Source organism: Micrasema longulum, unplaced genomic scaffold (genome assembly GCF_059751315.1).
Source record: "Micrasema longulum isolate JH-2025_06_02 unplaced genomic scaffold, ASM5975131v1 h1tg001143l, whole genome shotgun sequence".
NCBI classification, from domain to species: Eukaryota; Metazoa; Arthropoda; class Insecta; order Trichoptera; family Brachycentridae; genus Micrasema; species Micrasema longulum.
Genome location: NW_028278331.1, coordinates 290,675 through 314,280, shown reverse-complemented (window position 1 = coordinate 314,280; position 23,606 = coordinate 290,675). Strand labels below are relative to the sequence as shown.

Sequence of the window (23,606 nt, the reverse complement as noted above, 5' to 3'; positions counted from 1 at the left end):
CCAGTTGCAAGAAAAAAATCCACGAAAGATTTTTTTCTCAATTGGTCTGGGTGTTGTGGTGTATTTTCTATTACCTCCTTCTATGCCTTTCAATCCCACCTGCTGACAAGACTCAAAAGAGAGGCTTAGCGGGTTATTCCTTTAAAGAAAGATATACTTAACTTACCTACTATATCTATCTACCTCGGTATGCTCTACCGACCTGTTGATACGTGTTCTTGTTACGATATCTTAGACGTCACAGTATGATTATATTCTACCAATAAGTGTCGCCAAAACTTAACTCCGCGTTCAATGCAAAATTGAAATAAAAATATTTTTATTTCGTATTTTAAATAGGCTACCGTGATGAAAATCAGCTACTTTAAAATGATAAAAAATTTCATTAAATTGCAATTAAAGCAAAAACTCCTGACTTTAACACGACTTTTATACGACATTTGACAGTTCCTATGACTGCATAGTTAATTTTCCGTCCATATATTTATCAACCTACGTATCATAAAACTGGCTTTATCGATATGTCGATAAATGCTCTTCAGAAGATGGGAAAAAATGCGGAAAGAAAATAATATTTATTTTTCATATTGGCAATATTTTTACGAAATCTCAAAGGCGGTATGGTCGTACATATACCTGTAATTACCCCAAGTTTTCAAACAGAACAGCTAGATGCTGCTATATGCTAATAAACATATAATGTATTTTATGTTATTCTTATTATCGAAGGTAGGGGTTAGTACTATACATACAAGATCCTGACGTCACTGCGACCTGTGAAGATCTATATGTACGTTTAAATTTTAATCCGTAGATATGTATACTGTGCGGCACATAAGCCTTAGGTACATATCGATGTATCTACCTCAAAACTTGAAGGTAAAAGCTCGGTAGCTGAGACAACGAATCGTCAAATGTTATATATGGTCTATTTTAATGTACGGTGTAGAGACGTGGACTCTTAAAGTTAATATTATAAACCGCTTTGAAGCATTTGAAATGTGGATCCATCGTAGAATGTTGAGAATATCTTGGACCGATATGATAACCAACAATGAAGTATTACGTAGAGCCAATACTAATAGAGAACTTTTCACCATCGTCAGGCTCCGTAAGATATCATATTTTGGCCACCATTTATAATACGTCATACTTCAGCTTGTCATGAGGGACGTAGAAGGGTCATGAGGGGCGTAGAGAGAGGAAAACAGCTTTCCTGGCTTCGAAATATCCGAGCATGGACCAGGATTAGAACTGTGGAGGAGCTGTTTTGCACTGGTTAGGATAGGGAAGCTCTCTCCCGAGTGGTCGTCAACGTCGGGGGGGGAGGGGGGGACCCAACATGACACGTGAAAAAGAAGATCAAGAATCGTTAAATGAATGTTCCAAAACATTATTAATTGAATTTGAAATCGTACAAAATGAGGTTCCAGTGTGCACTATAACAGTAAAATATAATGTCAAAATGTGGAATTATAATCGATAATCTGAAAGAGTTTCAATATGATTTATTTGAATTAACAGAAATAACAATTCTAGAAAAAAAACAATTATGTTTTTTATGAAAAATTAATCAAGATAAAAAATGTCATTTAAATTGCATTTTTAAGAGAAGAAAAAAATTTGAGGACCTAAAATAATAAATAAGGGAATAATAAATTAAGTATTCTCAAACATACCAGATTTTATTTCTGTTTTTAGTGATTGTTTAATAGTGATTATTATTTTACATGTTTTCTATTTTGTTTATTCAGAAGTTTTTCTGTTGTTTATTAGTTTTCTGTTGTTTAACAGCAATACAAAAAAATATACACAACATTATAAAAAACATTAAATAAAGCCAAATCAGTTTTCCACATAAATACAATTATAAAAATCCAGTTATGTTAGATCATTATTCATAGAAGTGCATGTGTGCGAGTTTTTTCGAGTGAGGATGCATGTGTAAGTGAGTGGAGTGTGGTTTTGGTAAATATGTGAATATGTGTGTTAGTGTATATGGGTGTAAGGGTGGGTTTATGGACAGGGTGAGTGTGTAATAATAAATTTATATTTATTTTAAATGATTTAATTCAATGAATATATAGGGGTAAAAAAGTTTTATTTTAGCAGCATTACACAAAACATCAAACTGAGTGAAAAAATGGTCAGAAGTGTGAAAAAGAAACTTTCTAGCTGATTTTTAAAAATTTGCTTGCTTAACGATGAGGTATTTTTTTTTGTATCAAAATTGGTCTAAGGGCAGGCGCTATAAGCAATACACGATTAATATTAGCGGCGGGATGTGAGTAGGAAACTTCTCGATGATTTTTCGAAAATATGAACTTCTTTTTCCTCTTTCTTAAATACTTTTATTAAAAACTATTTGCTGCTTACCATATTGATGTGCCATATTTGCTTTTTAAAATATTATAATGTTTCAGTTTTTATATGATAATTGTGGTGATATAGGTCTGTGATAATGAATTATTCGAACCAAGTCAACACAAAATTTTTGTTTCATAAAGTTTGGACTTGCGTACAAAAAAATGCAAAGTGAGCTGGCAAAGCCTGAGCTGGTTCCCGACAGCGGATATATTAAAATCTTGTAATGTCACTGCGCGAATGGATTAATCAGGAAATCGAGTGAATGAACTGGCTTTTTTGAAGATTTTTTATTCATGTGAAAAATTGCGGCAAAAGTCCACACTGTTGGTATCTTCGTTTTCTTTAACAAAGTAATTTTTTTTGTTTGTTTTTTATTATTTATAGTTTATAATTAACGATGCGTGTTGTACCGAAATCGATATGCCATTAAAATGTACTTATATCGAGTTCAAAGCGGACACTTACACCAGGTGACAAATAATAACTATCCAATTGTTTTTTAAAACTTAATGTGGGTGCGAACGGAACAGGATTAAATTTAGTGAGAGAACGGAGACAGGTATAGGAATAAATTTGCGCTGTGACACATTATCAAAAAAGGTCGAAGTTTTAGGTAAATAAATAAATAAAATATAAGTATTTGCACACGTGCACCACTGAGCGTACCCGCGCGCTGATTTTGATTCGGAACATGTAATTCCGATAATTATTTATTTATTTGTTATTTTGTTTCCATTATAAACTATGAATAATGTTACCTCACTGGGGTTACCCGAGCCGAGGACACTTAGCAATATACTTTAAAAAAAATATTTTTACAATTGAGAATAAACAAAGAAGACTAAATAAACAAAGATAATTAACGAAATATTCAGACAGTTTAAAATACTACGTATTAATGTTAAAAAATAATTTATGTACTTCTTTATTATATTACAAAACGCACAATGAAAGAACTAAAACATAACATAAGCTATACAGCAGTTGATTCCGTATTGGGTCGGGCGAATGAGACAATCCATTTTACTTCTACTCAGCTCCACTATCCATTTCTTTATAACCTTTTTAAACATTTTCTCTTTACTAATTGTTTTCATAGAAAGTGGAAGTGGGTAATAGATTTTAATTGATTAATACTCAAACTCCCTATGTCCGAAAGTAGTATTAGTTTGTATTTGTTTAAGTGGTCTTTGTGTTGAGAATCTAGTGATCATATTATTTGTATGTGATATATTGTAGGGATTATGTCTTTCATTTGAGTAATAATAGTTTTTGAATTTGTTAGTAATTGTTCTCTTAGCGAATAATTGCTTTGGTGTCGTAAGTTGTGATTTGTGGAATATTTCTTCAGTAGATGTCTGTATCGGGACTCTGAGTATGATTTTAACTATGGATTTTTGTGCAACAAATACACTATTTAAAACTGTGGCACTCGAACATCTTTTAATGATATTTGCGTGCACGCACAGAATTTATGTGAAAATTTACATCAAAGTTAATACATGTTCGAAAATTTGCGTATTACAACAAAAATAGGTCAACACCTGTTCAATTAAAATCGATAAAAAATTCTAGTGATTTCTAGAATGAAATGATCCATACCTAAAAACTAGGTAATAGTGAACGTACCGTTATCTCCGTTGTAGTTGATGTCCTCCCCGTCCTCCCTCCTCCACATGACGTACGGCTCGGGGTAGCCCGCCGCCTTACACACCAGCGTCACGTTACTCCCCTCGCGCACCACGAGGTCTGTAGACGTCTTGTTGTCGATAATAGCTGGAGGCACTGTTGAAGCACAAATCACCCTCCAATTTCAGAAGAATATCACATATTTACACTTTACAATTGTGATTAGCGAAGCTTTTTCAATTTTGTATTCGTAAAATGTCCATATGTACAATACGCGTCAGATTGATTTACAAATCGCACGTTCTTGAACTCGACAAATACGGTATGATTTAAATTTACCCCGCTGTATTTTCCTTATTATGAATATAACAAACTGCTGGATACAGAAAAAGTATGGATTCGAAAGTAATGTCCCAAAAATAGGTGAATATGGCTACAATGTAGTATTATTATTTGGCTGATTTATTAAGCGCCATTTTTGTAAAAATTACACTCAGGGCGCTGTACCATTTTATGCGAAACTTAAACAACTTTCATTTTAACTAAGCTAACATGACAAATCATATCCGAATTGAGGGCGAAAGGTTCATTTTGTTAAATTAGTGAAGTGTCGATGAGACAGGTACGTCTCGGAACCGGTAGTCATAGAAAAGTCTGTAAGTGGTTATATACACATATTTAATATCATTTTTATATAATACATTTCGATTGCTCCAAACAAAAAACGAATAAATTGTGAGATTTAAAAGAGCTTTACTTCTAGTCGTCCAAGATCCTGATCAAACGATTCCCGGAGGGCCGATTTAATGAGGCTTAAAGTGCCAAATATTCTAGCATGTAACAGTCGGCGATAACAGTCAATAACATGCTGATTTTCATGATTTTTTTATAAATTCTTTTTAAAAAAAAAAACAAATCCATTTAATAAGAAGTATAATCCGCCATATGAAAAAAGAGTTTGACCTCACCTACTACTTGCAAGTACCCCTGGCGGGACCTCATGGGGTCCGTGTTGACCTGGCACATGTACCAGCCCCTGTCCCCCTCCTGGACGTTCTTGATGTGCAGGTACCAGGACCTGTGGTCGTTGTACGAGAGGCTGATGCGCGGGTTCTGCGATATTATGTTGTGATGGATGCTGAGGATGGTCTGCGTGTCCACGCGAACCCACGCTACCTGCATTCGATAAATCAAAAATGTTACACACCCTTCTGCAAACCCTTTTTAAAATTTGTGATTCAAATGTTTTTGCTTTATTTCAAATGATCTTTATCCACATCCGTCCGTCACACCTCTGTCTGCCTCGTGGCGTAGTGTTCAGCGCGTTCACCTACCATGCAAGAGGTCTCAGGTTCGATTGGTGGACATGAAATTTTTATTCAAAAAGGTGTTTTACACCTAAATATTTCATGGTCCGTGGACTGGCAACTGAAGCGTAAGTCTGATTGATGTACCGATGCAATGCCCTATGCACCTTTGGGTATGGAAAGAGAATGATGAGTGTGAACCACATAAGATTTTTATTTTAATGTTATTAAATATTTTAATTTGTTGCAACAGAGAGGTAAATCATTTTTGAGAAGGAAATATATAGGTTTAGGCATTTACAGGGGTAATGACCTGTAATCGGCTGGTTTGAGTGGCCACTTTAAACACTGTGTAACATTCACTATTCTGCTTTTGTTTGAACATCAACATTTCCTCAACTCTTCCATCTGCTGACTTAAATATTATTATTATATTTAAAAAAAGAAAATTGTTTTCAGGCGTTGCCTAGTAGGTGAATTGGTTCAGCCGGATGAATCTCACATACATGATAAAGGTTTCAGCTCTTTTACTTTAAAAAAGTCAACAGATGGAAAAATTGAAGAAATGTGGATGTTCAAACATAACCAGAATGGTAAATGTTACACAGTTTGTAAAATGGCCACTCAAACCAGCCAATGATAGGTCATAAGCCCTGTAAATGCCTACTTCCAAACTTCCTTTTCAAAAATGTTCCCCCTTTCAGTTGAAATAAATTGAAATATGAAAAACTCCCTAGGGAGAAAATCCAGACAGTCTGCAAGCATTTGGACATACTCGAAACACTGTTATCGTATATTCCTAGACATCAGAGGTAAAGTGCTTTTGTGTGTATAATATTACGAAATTATTATTAATTTTAATTTAAAAGAAAAAAAATGGATGCGATCCTTTTAGCGAGTCTCGTAGATCAAACAAAATAGTTATTCAACTTAATGCGCGACACAATAACCATCACCAAACCGTAATCCGCACCCACATACAGAGTCCGGCAGTAAATAAAATACATAGGGCTAAGAATGAGACTGCCGACTTTGTAGAGTGACGTCTCTGTTCCCGGAGTTCGGTATCTGTTTTCATGTATGTATGACAAAGACGACGCTCTACAATGCCGCAGTTTGCCGATTACGCCGGCAGTCTCTTTTTTAAGCCCGATGTACTTTATTAATTTCCGGCTACTGTAATAGGAACCGCATTAATAGAGTACCATGCAGTATTTATAGATTACGTGTTATAGGAAGGTCAAGGCGTTAGCCTTACGCTCTAGGTGCCAGTTTAGGTACAGTAAATTTTGCCGTGTAAATCCACATTATAAACAAATATTTCACGTTCACTCCTTCAGAGGAATCGAACTCAGGTAGTAGAGCGTAGTAGACGAACACGCTAAGCACTGCTACTTCCTTTTCCAGGATTTTTACCAGAGAGTAGCCATCAAGTCAAAAGTACTCGTCCAGGATCCTGGTTTTGTTTTACACACATAACTGTTTTCTTTATCAGCCCGGAAGCAGAGAGAAAACTAATAAATTGCATTAAATTATTTAAAGCAGAAACTACGTATTTGCTATATTTTATTATTTACAAAGTTCACGGTCCGAGTACCTTTTACATACATGTATTTTTTATATATAATATAATATAATATGATATTTCGCACATTAGTAATGTATACAATAAAAAAAATAAAACTTATAAAATAATGTAAATAAAATAAATTTACAATAACAAAATATACTTGGATAGCTTTCAAAAAAAAGAAAAGGAAAAAGATATAATATTTTTTTTTATTACAGTAAGGAATCGGTAGTATAATAGTAATAGGTAATGATTACGCCACATGTGCACACATTGATATATGTTATATATTTAGCACATTTGCTAGGATGAGGCGTTCGGATTTGTTTACTACCTACGGGACCCCGGTTAAGATGTTGCATTTTTCCTACCGTGGGTACCTATATTGTTCCGGCGCCAGAACAACGACTGAACCGACCGTGTGCACATGTGATTTCTCATATTGTCATCGCGATCGCAAAAATATATTTTGCCATCAATAAGTATTAAATCTACTGTGTGTATAATTCGTCAAGTGCCCCTCCTTCCTGACAGCAAGGACTGCCGCGACAGAAGTACCAGCAATAGAGGTGCCAGAACCCAGAATAAGGTAGGAATTGCAATAATTGTATTTAGGGTTCTGAAGTAAAGTGAACAAAGGATAACGCATCCAACGAATCAGCAATTTTCGAGCGTGCAACTGCTAACGGGCAAGTGGCGCGATCAGGTAATAATAATAGAAAATAAGTTCTGTAATAAACGGTATTAACATAAAACATTAAGTACTCAATGAGAACATATTTTAATATTTATTCTATTCTTAATAGAATTGAAGAACTGTAATCAGTAGCACTGAAATATTTAATAATTGTTAAAATGTAAGTGAAAAAATAAGTATCGAAAATGACAGTGTTTATTGCCTAGTTTATGTAACCGATTCTATAATAATTATCTCGTTATGATTTTTACAACCAGGACTTCAGCCCTATGGAAAATTGGATACAAAAAATGATTTCAGGCGCGTGAAAAATTTGGGCATTAGATTATACGATAACGTATTTAGTTCGTATGAATCAACCAATGATGAGAGAGTTGTGGATTACCGGTTTACTTACCGCCACGGACCAATCGGCAGAACTGACTGAGAACTAGCGGAAGAGAACTTGAAACGTCGCACATTAAGTAATTTAATACAAAATTTTGAAGATCATAGCTCTGATAATACAATACAAAAAATGTTTTTGTAAGCTTAGTTTGATAGTCTAATTACAAATAAAAAAATATAAAGAAACCTCATAATTTTCTTACTGTACGGTTGTACATGCATGGTCATTCTCTCGAGTACCTTAACATTAATAAGTGACGACAGTTGAGGGTTGTCTTATTTTACATTTTGTGACATGTCAATAAAACACTTGGAATAAATTTAAAAATAGTACCTTAAAATTTCTCAAGTTGTCCACCACACACGCCAGGAGGGCATCCCTCCCGACGGAGACGGTGACGTTAGGGATGGGCTCTGCGAAGCGCGGGAACAGGGACTCTGCAAGAAAAGCGAGCGATAGAAAATCACGATCCAAAGAAAACAAATCCCATCAAGACAAATAATACGCGCGAGGTAATCCATCATACTCCGAAAGCTATTCCTTCGGGGTGCTGCCGATACGTGGATTTAAAGTTTCCCAGACGAACTACTCTCCCCGCTTCCCCCCGACCCCCGACCCGTGCCCGCGAACTTTCCGCGGATAAAGTTTTATACGCCGGGAAGGCAAAGAAATTCTACGGAGAAGTAATAACCTTTTCAAAGGATCTCCGAAATTATTATTTCTAGAGGAAAAATAATTTTAATTGCCGTTTAAAGAATATGCTTCCGAACTATCTACTATTAGTCCTTAGGAACCGAAACGAAGATTTAATTGACGTTTTCCACATATATAACCAGAATAGAAAATATTCAAAACAAATTTATAAAGTACCTAAAATACAAAACCGGTATTTCTTATGTTTCAACTCTCGCTGCCTCCACCTACCATGGAATCACTTTTCAACTGTGCGGACCAACTACTGCTTCACAAAATTATGACAGGAATAGTTGACTGTGCAGAACTACTTAGTTAAATAACAATACATGCGACAGCCAGGATTTGTAGACGGTACCATCTGTTTCATGTACCAATAAAAAAAAATCGTATGTTAAAAATGCTTTTTTTTAATAGGACTTTTTCAGTGTACGATACAAAATTTAAAGACATAGACTACACAAAGATCACAAAGTCAGATTTAAAATTTACACATAAAATGCATTACGTAACTTAGTAGACATTATAATAATACATATGTACATCTCCTTTCCCCTCCTTATCCTTTCTTCATGCACCCCTGTCCTAATCCCGCCCAATTTACAATAACTTACTGTTCTTTAAAAAAAAATCTTTGATTATTTAAAAAAATTTACGAGTACATGAAACTAACATTTTTATATATATAAACTGATATGTATGTATATAATATGTGATATATTTTCTTTACTAACTTTGTATACTTTGTTAAATTTTTTATTGGTTCTGAGTTTAAACACCATATCTCTTTGTTTACTATAAATTTGTATGAAAGAATATTGGTTTCCCAAATAAAATAAAATAAAAATAAAATTCCTTACTTTAAAAAATTACTTTTAATTTCCCACAACTTTAGATTCAGTGGCGAAAAGATACAGATAAACTAACATATTACAACAGAGATGAAGAAGATTTAAGAGTAGGTAATATAGAAGTCCAGGCATCTACAGGGCTTATAACCTGTCAATGGCTGGTTTTCTTCTTATTTATTAACTTCTACATTACCTACTCTTAAGTCTTCTTCATCTCTGTTGTAATATGTTAATATAAACAGCTCCCCAGGGAGTTAAATCCAGTCCATGTCTACAAAAATTTGGACAAACTCAAAATATTGTTGATACAGATAAACGTTTCGTAATCATAAAACTGCTCATTACATCATTTTAAGCAGTTATTTTTGCGGTTAATAATTTTCGCTCGTACCTACGAGTCTTAACTTTAAGTCAGATTTTTTTTCAATGCAATGAACATAGAATTAAGAATAGTCCAGAAGGAGCGTAGAATCGTATTTGAATACATCGGACTGTGTCCAAAAAATCCCCGACTTTGCCCCACTTTCACTGCGCGCATGCGTGAAGTCACCGCGTAATATTTCCAGATCGCGAAAAATATAATCATAACACAAATGTGCGATAACTGTTTTGAAAAAAAAAACAATTTGTTAATTTCTCTAAAATTTTATAGGACTCGTGGAAACATTGATTGACACAATAGAGTAGATAAGTAAAGGGTCATTAAATAAGAGTTATTTCATAAATGAACATATAAAATTAAACAGATTTGGTTTTACATAAAATTGATATTTTAATGTCATGTTAATTATATTTGATGTTTTAAAGATAATATCGGTTAAATGTCCACTACGGCGTTGTTTAATCCTAGAGGTTCGATTTTCATTAGTTTTCTCATTAGATGAGCAAAGTAGCGTAAAACATTTGACTACCCTGGCAACACTAACAAACTGTCAATTTAGTTTTTTTTGACATTCTGACAGATGGAAAAAAAAATTAAGTAATGCATTTGCTACTTACGCATGCATTTGCTATTTGATCACATTTGCATAAATAAAAATTTAAAAAAAGATATGAAATGGAATGCATAATGTACGCCAATGAGAAGAATTAGCAAAAATTATTTTTGTTTTAAATTTGAAATTAAAAATACAAAAAATATTACTCGTAACTATAGAATTACTTAATTCTATGCTCGTAACTATAAATAATAGTAATGGGGAATTCCACTATGATTGGTAGGAGATTATTCGATTTCAGAATTTGACCATCTTTGAGTTGTCATGAAGCCACGTCATGAAAATTCATACAAGAGTAAAAAAAAAAATAAAACAAGTAAAGCATCGTTTTATTATACTGTTTTCAGGAAAAAGCAAAACAGTCAATATGTCGTGGGTAATTTTTGCTTAAATGAATGTGATTGGTCGGACACTGGAAAATCCCCCTCTTTTACCTTTGATATATTTATACAAATTTAAGCCCAGATACTAAACATTATAGCCGGCCTCGTGGTGTACTGGTCAGCGCGTTTGTCTACCATGCAAGAAGTCTCGGGTTCGATTCCCGACATGGTTGAAATGAAATATTTATTTAAAAAGGTGTTTTCACACTGGAATATTTCACAGTCCCTAGAATGACACCTCGAGCGTAAGCCTGATCATCTTACCTTTGTGTAACAAAAAATCAAGTAACGCTGCGATTGGTGTACCGATGCAGAGCCCCTAAGGGATTGATGATGATGATTAATATGGTGGTATTAACCATTTCAATCATGTTTATTAGATGGGGACAGCTCGCCTGGCACATACAGCACACCGCAGCTGAGGACAAAAGTCTTTTTGGCGGTGCCCATATACACGAAAAAAGCTGCTCGAAGGAGCTCTCTGTAATCTGCCTTAGCATATTTGTGCTGAAAGAAGGCAATCCAGATCTACATAATATGCACTTCATTGGGTTGAGAAAAAGGGGAAGTAAATTCTTCACTGACTGGGATTTTACTGATTGAACATGATCAATTCGCCAAAATAATTACAAAACTTTTAAAAAGCCTGAATTTTTTTTTTCAAAGCCACTAGACCTGTATATTTGACAGGACCTATAACAGGGAAACGGATAGTAGCGAGAAAATCTATTTGATTATCATAGAGAGCGGTAAAGGGACATGACGATGACTCAATATTAATAAGATTTTTTGTGTTGAATAGCTTGTAATAGTGTACACTTGTGTTATAGGCCTTTTATTTTTGCCCTTTATTTTTTATGTCATATAGAAAAAAACAAAATTGTGACTGGTTGGACAGGGCTTTGTGACTGGGAAATGTTAACTAAATAGTAACTCTATTACAGCATGGGCTGTTTTTTCGTTCTAATAAAAAGAGAACTCTTTCAATACCCATTCACCCCTTTCTTTATTTGCCTCCTCTTTCACAGTAGTAGCTGCTCGAATATGGAATAATCTTCCCACTAATGTCAAAGACGCCCCCCTTTCTTTATTTACATTCAAATCAAGTATGAAATGTCAGTTTCTGAATATTTTAGTATTTACTTTTCCTCCCTCTCTACCCCCTACTCTCTTTATAATACAGTGTAAATATTGAGTTAATTTTTACTTTGAAAAAATATTTTTATCAGTATTTTGTTTTATAAATAAATTATAAATAAACCAACTGTATTCATATACCACTAATTTTCTTAAATTGATCGGTTTGCGTAGGTAGGAAGAAATTACCTTAAGGCAATATGCCCGCGCTCTGTAATCTGTATATGTATATAAAGTGTTTAAATACAAAAATAATAAATAACTGGGGGAAATAATAGTTTCCAGACGAAAATTCGTAATTTATTATTTGAAAAATATTTTTGTATAGATTTATAAAATAAATACGTTCAGTCAACTAAATTAAAGACAACAAATTGAAATCCAAAATTTTTGTAATTTTCCTACTTTATATGAAATGCCCCGTTGCCCAGTATGTTTGTGAAATAATTTACAACTATCAACAGTTTTAAGGGAAATATTTTAACCAGAATGGTGAATTTTACACAGTGTGTAAAATGGCCGCTTAAACCAGCCAATGACAGGTCTTAAGCCTTGTGATGTTTTGACTTCCATATATCCTTCTCTGAAATGTTTTTTCGCTCCGTTTTAATGCGTTGTTATTATCATTTATATTCATTGCAGTTTGTTGCACCTTCATAGGAATCAATAGATTTAATACGTATTTAAAAAAAAAATGCATCGAAATAACGGTAAGCGTTGTTCTTTCTGTCTCTCTTTCCCCCCGGCAATCAACATCACCGCAAATTGAACAATTAGGGACTGAGTCGACATTTTTATTCCAACATAAATGTGTTTTCCCGCGCCTAAATAATGACCGGTAGACAGTTTTGTCCGCCGACTGGAACTTGGAGTAATCAAAAAGCAATCAGATGTGGAGCTAGAACAAGCCAGCTGATTAGCTATTCACACTAATGCCGTGTGTAATTAACGGATTTGTTCCGCAATCATCGATCTAAGTAGCGCGATCCAGCGCACGAAACAAAACGGAGCGGTAAGATGTTTACAGAGGCGAGCACTAAATTACGGGTATCTGAATGTCCATCGCCATCGCCATCGCCACCGTGATGTATGGGGGTGTTATGGGCCACTCGGGCGCCATGAGAGCGCTATTCGCAACATCGGTAACTTATTTGGGGGAAACTCCGCTAAGTTCAGAAGTAGCCCTAATAATGGGTTATAATGTTATAACTTCGGCGTTGAGTTTTTTGGAATGATTCATTTAAGAATTATCGTCATATTATACCTCTACCCGCAAACAAAATGGTGCATAGTCACTACATTGCCATTGTAACACTAAATGCAGAGGACGCAGATTTTTTAAACTTTTTTATCATAATTTTGTCTTTGTAACAATAGAAAAAGGTTCGGTTTTTTAATTAAAAGCATCTACCTATTAATAACCAAAACCCTGAAAAGTTATGGCACTTACCCCATGCCCAAACGCTCAGTCCTGCCCTACGTGTATTTAATAGTTTTTTAACCGCCAGCCGGGTTTCGATGTGATCTTGACATTTAATTCGAAACTGAAATGCTGGGTTGTTTCGTGAAAGCGTGTAAAAACCGTTTGTATCAATGTAAAAAAGACGGTGTAACTTTTCATTGGTAAGCAGGTACCTAGGTACTTGTTTATGGTTGAAACAAAAAAACTGTAAATAATTCATTTTCACTTCTTTTTGTAAATGTCAAACTCTGCTCTTCTAACCAACAGTGGTGCATTTTGGGTAAGAATCCATTTTTCTAAAACGTATCAAATGTCAGTTAAAATGATTTAAACATGACTAAATATCCATTAAAAATAAGTTAATATGTAGAAATCAAGAAATAGTAAGGAAATTGATAAATTTTTATCTATTATAAATAATTGTTGCTTGTAAACGTTAAAATACAAACTTTTTTGGTATACAAAAAAACAACATTCTCCGAATTTTTCAACAAATGGATTTTAGTCGAATGTAACTCTATAAAATCAATGAAAAATACAAATACTTATGCTTCTAATTTTTTTCATTCAATATATTGAAGGTGTTATTATTTATAATAAACCCCGAGGACGTAAATTTGACAATTTTGCAAAAAACCGCACGTAAATCTGTCAAGCCATTTTTAAGTTTTTGCGAGACTTATAACGGCGATTATTTTTTTATCTAAATAGGTTACAACACAGATGAAACATTTTAGAAAAGGAAAAATAGCAGTCTACAGCGCTTATGACCACATCAATGACGGTTTCAGCTCATTAGCATCACAAACATCAAAACATGTAAGAATTAAATGAATATGGATTTTCAAATATAGAGAGAATGGTGAATGTTACACAGTGTGTAAAGTGTCCTCTTAAACCAGACAATGACATGTCATGAGCCCTGTAGATTTCTTGACTTCTATATTACCTTCTCTAAAATGTTCTTCACCTCTATTGTAAGTTAATATACACAGAATATAATATTTATTTTTTTATTTGAAATTAATTAATAACCAAATATACAATTTTTCTTTTATTCTTTTTTTACCAAAAGCTATATTTATGTTATATATAAAACAAAACAAATTACAAATAAGCCAATAACAGGTTTTCCCAAGTAGCCACACCGTTAGTTAAAAAATATTCTCGATAAAATGAACAGTAATCTAATGTATTTACATTTTTTATTTAAAAAGAAATAGAAAAAACCCAATAAATTATTTCGAAATCAAAAGCTGCACGTTATTATGATTATTAACGTCAATAAATATATGTTTAATTATTTTGTTAGAACATTAAAATTATTAAAAGTTCACCACAAATATGAATTTTGCCTATAATTAGATGAAACAAGAGGAATATGAAAAACAAAGTTATTCTTTAGTACTTTAGAAGGAAAATTAATAGACTGTTTGCATAGTAGTTCAGTTTTAGTCCACTCCTGTCTGGCTTCGAAAATAATCATATCAAATAACAAATAAAAAAAAACTTGATGTATTGGCTCCACGCGTAGTATTTAGTAAACATGATAAAAATAAAATAGGAAAGAATTCATTGGTTACGTAAATCTTGACAAAGAAGCTTGTTTGCTTTAAAACCGGCCGGTGGAAAAAAATTTGTGGTTTAAAAAAAGTAGTTTTATTTATTTTATTAATTCAATTTTTGTCTTAAAAAATTGGACGAATTGAAAACATTGTTTATATTTTTAATAATTTCACTTTTTTTTTTATACATTCACTTATTTTGGGTTTTTTGTTGCATTTTTAAGTACGTTAGCATGTCTGATTTTTATAAATGCCCCCTGTACGTTAATGAACATAATAACTAAATATAAGGGCGAAAACATGTCACTCGTTCTTCTTTGACTCCTCCGCCATTTTCGCTTATACCTTTTTATCATTTTAAATTTAAATTTTGATTATAAATTACAATTGTTTCTAACACCCAGCTTACTATTTTTTTGAGGTTAAAATATGATTTACTGCTGTTTTACTTTAGATGTAATCCTTCGTATTATTGTTTTAACTTTAACATAATGGTTACGCCACATTTACTCTATATGTACACACACATATACATAGCACATTTACTAGGATGAGGCGTTCAAATTTATTTGCTTCTTACGGGGCCCTGTTAAGATGTTGCAATACCTACCGTGGATACCGATATTGTCCCTGCCCCAGAATACCAACTGAGCTGATCGTGAGTGCGTGTGCTTTTATATTCTCACCGCGATCGCAAATAATATATTTGCGATCAATAACAAATTTTATCTACTGTGTTGTGTAATCGTCAAGCGCCCCCTTTACCTGACCACAAGATGAAATCTGATCCTGACTGCAGTGACAGAAGTTCAAACAATAAAGGTGCCAGAACCCAGAATAAGGTAGGTAATTGCATTCATTGTATTTGAGTTTCCGTGGTAAAGCAAATAAAAGGTAACGCATTCCGCGAACCAGCATTTCGAGCGTCCATCTGCTAACAAGTAAGTGGCGCGATCACATAATATATGTATATCGAAATTAGCATATCATTCTTTTAGTCAAAGGTTAGATTTCTATAGAATTATCGGCTTTTTTCCGTAGTCCATTCAGACCCAAACTAGATTGTTTAAAACATAAATTAAATCTATTATTTCATGACGTATTAGACTACCTTATCTGTATTTAATTGTGAATACTTCTGCTCCACGGTTTAAAATCAATAAGAGTAAGGCTTTTACAACATGATAACTTTTCTCCTATTATAATAACAATAAAATTTAAAAAAAAAAGAGAATGTTGCAATCAATATCTGGTTAATATAACGGCATAAGGTTAGCAAAGAAAACTTCAAATATAACCAGAACAGTTTAAGTATCGACTAAAATAAACTATTGGAAATTTTATTTCTGGTAGCACTCATTGGACTAATAGGTAATAATGAAAAAGTGTTGACAAATGATGTAAATAATTTGATTTAATGGACAGTAACACTATTTCTAGGTAATAGAGTGTGTATGGTTGTAATATATCTATGTATAAGTGTGTATAATAAATTAAATTAACAAAGTATTTCATCATTATGTTCCTTTTTTGGGTGATACCGTGTGTGTTGGATTTGTTCCGACGTTTCGGCTACCATTGCAGGAGCCATCTTCAAAGTAAACATAGTGTTTTGTGGAAAAAAGTATGTGTTTTAGTACTAGTAATTTGTACCGTGTCGCAGTCGGCAGTAGGCACATTTTTATTCATTTTCTTAGTATGTAGTGCTGGGAACCATGTTGAGTTTAATTTAAGCCCGTCGTCATTGTTTTTGTTATTTGGTGTCTGTGTATTTCAATTGCCTCTTTTATTATTCGCGCACTGTAATTACTGGATTTATGTCAAATTTTCGGTTCGAAGGCGAAAAAATACAAAGTGTTCCGCTATTGCAGATTTGTCAGGGTGCCCAAGTTTACACGCTTTTTTGAGTTCGTCAATCATATTTTTGCTGTGCGCCCTGTTTGTCCTATGTACGCTTTATCACATCCTTGGCAACTTAGTTTATAAACAGCTTCCGTTTCCAGGGGATTCTTACCTTTCGGGTTCAATAAATGGTTCTTTATTTTTCCCGCAGTCCCAAACGTTGTTCCAATATGATGTGTCTTCAGCACTTTAGCTAACTTGTCAGTAACATTCTGTACACATGGTAGGTATGCAGTTCCTCCGGTAATATCTTCTTCCTTGTTCTTCTTTGTAGATTGCGCAACGTCGGAAAAAATCCAACACACGCGGTATCACCCAAAAAAGAAAAACATTGATAACACAGTGACCGTGAAAACCTTCGCACCTATTTAAAGTATTTCATATATGTTTTTTTACTTTTTTATTCATATTTATTTATTTTAACAATAAAATGGCATACATAATTGTATTGTTGTTCTATTGTCTGCTGGTTACTTTACATTTTATTTATTTATTTATATCACCATCATAATTCCCCCTTTTCTCACAAATTGGTGCATAAGGCACTGCATTAATGAACCAAATGCAGTGCATTTCAATAATTTGTTACATGAAAGTAAGGATACTCGTATTACGCATTACCCTCGAGGTGCCAGTCCAGGAACAACGCAGTATTACATATCAAACATATTTTAAAATAAATTTTCCACATCCACTCTGCCAGGATCATCGAATCAAGGACCTCGAGAATAGTAGACGAACGCGTCAACTACATAACAAGACGGACTTATTTCCACTCGATTTTGTTATTCAGGATTTTTACCGAGCAGTTTTTTTAAGGAGCAGTTATTGAGTCTATCATTCAGGGTTCTATTTCTATTTTACATAAAGAACTGTATCCTTCATCCGCCGGGACCCATAATTTATATAAAAGTTTGATAAAATAATATTTTATTGTGTCATGAGATTTGAGCTTCGTAAAAAGTTTTTTTTTATTTTGACAAAGACAAAGGCAAAATATTCTCGTTTTAATTACCTCAAAGTTGTAAATTCTCAATTAATTTACTTTATGAGTAGTATTTGAAAAACGTGATTAAAATTAACCTCAAATAATTGATAAAGAGAATCAAAATTATATTTAGAAATATTACATTCCCTAAAAAAATATTCTGTACAGGTGAAAATTTTAATAAATTATCTTGTAATATTTATATAATATGAGCAATTCTGTAAATATGAAAATAAATAGTGCTAAAGCGAGTACAGTTATATGATTTTACATTGAGCCGGTGTTAGTACACTTTATCATGAAATTATATAAAAATAGCTATAATTAGCATAAGCAAAATAACGATTTTGTAAAAAAAATAATTCAAGCTTTATTACAAAAATATTCCATTATATACATTAAAAAATGTTCGTTATATTCAAAGGCATTATATTACTAAGATATATCTATTCTCTAGACGTAAGATTTTGACTGTACGCCAAGACTTGACCCTTTATCAAATACAGTTCATTTTTAATCAGCAGGCATAAATGAACATACTTAATCAGTATTTAAATTAAAATATTTACATCGTAATATAACCACAATATATAAGTCTGCCGACCTAACAGTGCTGTGTAGATAATGCTTAAAGTATACGTTATTAATTTATTCACGGTTTTGAGCTAAGATTAACGTTTATGTTATTTACCTAATTCAATTAAATTTCCATGTTTCCCGTATGTGTGATCACATTCATATTTATGCATGGTCATTTGCTGTTCGGAAGTTTATTTTATAAAGAAACAATCAATTATTTTACTTAAAAGATCAGAATAGTTAAGTAAAAAAAAAACATTAGTTTAAAAAATGTTTAATTGTTTGATATTTTTTATTGCACCACAACAGACTAAGAGGCCCAATAACAGTAGTAAATCACATCATGAAACATCCAGGCTTGAGAAAAATCACATTTAATTTTTGTGTTCTCACCGGAAATCGAATCCGGAACCTTCTGTGCGTTAGTCGAGCGTCTTAACAAGTACACAACGGAGATCACTAAATTCATTAATCTTTATTTCTCTATCCACACCCAGTAGTGCATACTGAACTGCATTAGTGTTTCAATTGCAGAGCATCTTAATTATTTCGTTACATGGAAGTAGAGTGATCATTTTTACGTCTCAGATGCAGTCCAGGAACGATGAAATGTTAGACTGTAGAATCACCTTTGAAACCAATATTTTACATCTACTCTGCCACCGTTACACAACGATGCGACCTTTTTCACTCGATTTCCTTATTTGTAATTTTTACCTGAGAAAAAGAGTAGAGAAAACTTGACCGCAGTTCTGGTTCTATATCACACTCAGATTTGTATTCTTCGTGCATTAAAATATTTGAATACGAATGCATTGGGAATTCAAAAATAATGCGTAGGAAATCAAATTTTCGGGCCTGAAATTCGCCTGAAACCTTTATTTTTTAAAATCCGTTGTGCCTTATACAACTTCAACTCAATTAGCAATACCAAGCGAGAGCTTTTTAAAAGAAAAATATGTTTAAACAAGAAAAAGTGAATTATGTTTTCCCCTCTAGAGATTATTTTATCTTTGATGTCAAACGTTATTTGCTCCGGCAATTATAAACGTTAATGTTCCGCAAGATGAATGAAAATCTTTCATATGGAAGTTCAATATAATATTATGTAACTCCCTAACTAAGGTGCTTACATCCTACCTCTGTACTCCGTGCTCCGTACTGCTTTCCTCTCGATAAAACATTATAATTTCTGCGAATATTCAAACAGGCGAGCTTTGGTGGTGGCGCTTTTGAATATTTGAGCACTTTGGGTATATTAAAGAATTTTAAATACTCGACGGCACAACATAATAAATATGTATGTTTACTGAACTCAATCACTTCTGTTAAACGTATTTTTTAATGCTTATATGTAGTTTAAAAATAAAATAATAATAATTAAATCTTTGTTTTTATTAGTGTAACATGATTTCTTATTTAAATCCTTTTAGTAGTGACTACTAAATGCACAAATAATAAAATAAAAAAAATAAAAATTTTATAGTACATAAAAACAATTATAAATAAATATCAATGATAATGACATCCAAAACTGAGAATCGAAAGCAAGTAGAAAAAAATTTTGAATACCAATAAGAATTCAAGAAAAATTGTGAATTTTATTATTTTTAAAAACCCATTAAAATATACATAGCAACATAAAATTAGAATACTTTATATAATATTTTAAAAAGTCAAACGTTTTAAAATATCAATAATATGTACATTAAGATGAAATAAAGTTACATAATAAATAATTAGTAAAAACATTTTTAAACTTCGACAATAAATCAGAATGTAATATGTTATATCGGGTTGTGGTTCCGTGATAAGTGTCGCGGACTCATGAATTAAAGAGAAAAAATTTAAAATAAAATGACATACCAATTCATATATCACAGTACTCTGCAGTACAATCAATCAGAATAAAGCAAGTGATTTAATGCTGGATTCATTACTATTATTTATTTTTAAAAAATCGTATGTACTTGTATCGAGTTAGTACTAAGCATTAACAATGGAAACAGGCCGTTTAGTGAGTGGTCTGGGAACGGTCTTTAATGTCTGTTGTGACGTTAATAGTGGAACCACATGACCGTGAATCCAGCACAAAACTTTCCCAATAACTTATTCCACCGCTACCCCGCCACTTCGCTACCCCTTCACCGCGCTACCTCTCTACCTCGCTGCCACACTACCTCACTACCTCACTACCCCTCCCACTTTGGTCGACCGACGATTTCACGATTGTTGTAAATGTTTTTCTTCCATTCGGAATTGAAAAGCAGAAAAATCGATTTTTTCCTAAAGACGTGTTCGCATAACCAAAATTAAATTTTCATGGGAGATTTATGTGAATACATTTTCTTCTACGAAAACGAATAAATTACGCATGTAACGAAATGATAAATCGCAGTTCATAAAACGCCAGATATCGTTTATTTTCTACGCAATTATACTCATTTCAATAAAGAAACATACTTTTAATTTTTTATTTGATAGTTATTTAAAAACCTTTATAAAAATATATACATTTTATTTATTAATAAATTTTAAGGATATTAGTTGAAAGAGTTCAGTTACATTTGATTGTTTAGTTTGTTTAAAGAGTTATTTACTTGCTGTTAGATAAAGGATGTCATATACCAACTTTAATATTTAATTTGTTTGTCTTTGTAGTATGTTCATATCATTTCATTTTCCTGTTCCCCATAGTGTTAGCATATAACATATTTTAGTTTTAATATTAGATTTTTTTTCGTTTTTGGAAGAAAGATGTCGCCACTTTGCTAATTAAATTGTTGATACGAATTGTCTATGTAAATTGCATATCTATTGTTTTTTAATAAGTATTTAAAATGTTCGATTTCAGGTAATCATACATTACGTTTCATACGTACGTATCATTTATGTAAGCATCCATTTTATATCATTTTTTCCTAGATTCAAAATGCATAATGTTTTATTTTTGTTCGTAAAGTGTAAGTAAGTTTGTGTTTGTCCATTTTAGTCAACACAGTTAGGTCTTCGATTATGTTATACCAAAGTATCCATCAAGTGGTTTGGCTGTTAGTCGTTGGGCTACAGCGCACAAATTGTTTTATTTAATTAACATATTTCACAAGTTATCTTAGGGTGAAAGACTAATATCTTTTTGAAGAAATTTATTATAAGGTTTTCATAAAAAAATTCCCTCTCATAAATAATTTTCGTGACATTTATAATTATTTCTCGGATCATTTTAAAACAATCAAGGAAACTTCGGCGGGAAATTGGTAATTAATCCCTGAATGATTCACAAATTTTGTTAACTTTCGCCTAAAGTATATTTAGGTTACCCATTATTATGTTATCAATATATATATATAAATATAACAATATCTAACCATGTTCAAAAGCTTTTTTTTCTTCTCAACTTAAGTTTCATAAATCTGCAAAGAAAATTTGAATTCTTTATTCGCGTGAAAAATGGGGCATCAAATACTTTTCCGTCTTTCCACGTGCGCGAACTCAAAGTTAGCGTGTCTGTTTTGATATTTATATTCTAACTTAAGATTTGGGGAAAACGTATTCTGAACAAGTAACGTTGGAAATACGTCACATAATCTCATCCTTGACGTAATATTATCTGAATTGCCAAAGGCAAGGGAAACAATAAAACCATTCGCAACAAAATGGCCAGAGACATAAACCACGATTCAGTTTCATAGTTGTCGTTTTTTTTTCAAGTTACATGATTTAAAAAAACAGTGATTGTATGTATCACGGTGTTAAATGAATGCTTCAAAAATATAAATAATAATGCTTTTTGAAAAAAGCCAAAGGGTTGACATTAAATTTATTTGAAATTCTGTGAATTTATTTCACAAATATCATTTATTTATTTTTGTAAAACACTTGGAAATATTTAAAAAAAGTTCAAACACAAAAGCAACTCGTACCTAATAAAAGTAAAGCAATTTCTTATCTTTCAATTTCTTTTGTTGTTGCTTCTCATCTGTTCTTTTTAAATAGGGTATTTTCTTTTCCTTTTTTAAAATGTATTTGCATTCGGGCATGTATATACTTACTTATTTAAATTCTAATTGGTTTTAGTATATCTTTTCATTTTCAATACAACTTTCGCTTAGCGGGTTATTCCAAAATAAAAAATAAAAAAACTTATTTTAATACTGAAAAGATACTTTATACATAACTTTGTTACGCGTTGTTTTTAAGGTCCTTTAATTATTATTTATTCTTGAAATACTTTGAGCATGTTTTTAATTCAATCATTAAACTACCTTCAGTTCTTATTTTTTCCCCCTTTAATAGTATTATTATTCTATATGAAATTATAAAAATAGCTTGAATACATTAATAAGCATTAAATATAACATGAGAACTTCACGAGTCCATTAGAATTAAGTTTAACTTTGTAAACTATAAACTATGAAATTGTACTGTTTTTTTCCTGAATAAAAAAAAATATAAAGAAAAACAACTTACAAAATACATTAGCCAATTGATGCAAGGCGATATAAGTTTCGAAAAAGGTAAATTGAAGTTGGTTCGTCACTTTTCAAAAAAAAAAATCAGTTCAAAAAGTATTTAAAATCAATGTATCACGTCCAATCTGCAAGTAATTGAGCTCAGGACCTCGAGAATGGTAGGCGAACGCGTCAAATTACAAGGTACAAACCACAAAGCGGACGTATCCTTATTCGATTCCCCCTTTCAAGATTTTTACCTGAGAGTAGAAATTGAGTCGAAAATACTCATCCTGGATTCTGGTTCAAATTCGCATAATTGTATTCGTCATGAAATTTTACATTCGTGTTTTTTTTCATAATGTAGGTACACAAAAGTAATTAAAAAAAAAAACATTTAAATATTTTCCGTGTTTTCGTTAGTACTTTGTTGTTCATGCTACGCTACCTTATTTGACTATTTTCTGTCCTTTTAAATCAAATAAGTCTTTTTAAATAACATTAAAAAAAGAAGTGAAAGTTTTAAAAATTGAGGTCAAAAATGTGGTAAGAATGATACTTGATACGAAAAATTAGGTCGGTATCGGCACTAGGGGTGGAAACGCAGAAATAAGAGTGTCTGCGTATGGAAACAGAAGG

General features: G+C 32.5%; 1 protein-coding gene across 1 annotated transcript in view; it reads right to left on the bottom strand.

Moving 5' to 3' along the window:
- Positions 1–5,151, bottom strand: part of LOC148276811 (lachesin-like) — a 53,681-nt gene extending 48,530 nt beyond the window's left edge. Inside the window, exons 1-2 of the mRNA XM_088233715.1 lie at positions 4,965–5,151; positions 3,997–4,152 (exon numbers count right to left, since the gene is read on the bottom strand). Coding sequence (XP_088089841.1) covers positions 3,997–4,152; positions 4,965–5,022 — 214 coding nt within the window. The 5' untranslated portion in view covers positions 5,023–5,151. The remainder of the gene's footprint in view (positions 1–3,996; positions 4,153–4,964) is intronic.
- Positions 5,152–23,606: the final 18,455 nt, after the last annotated feature.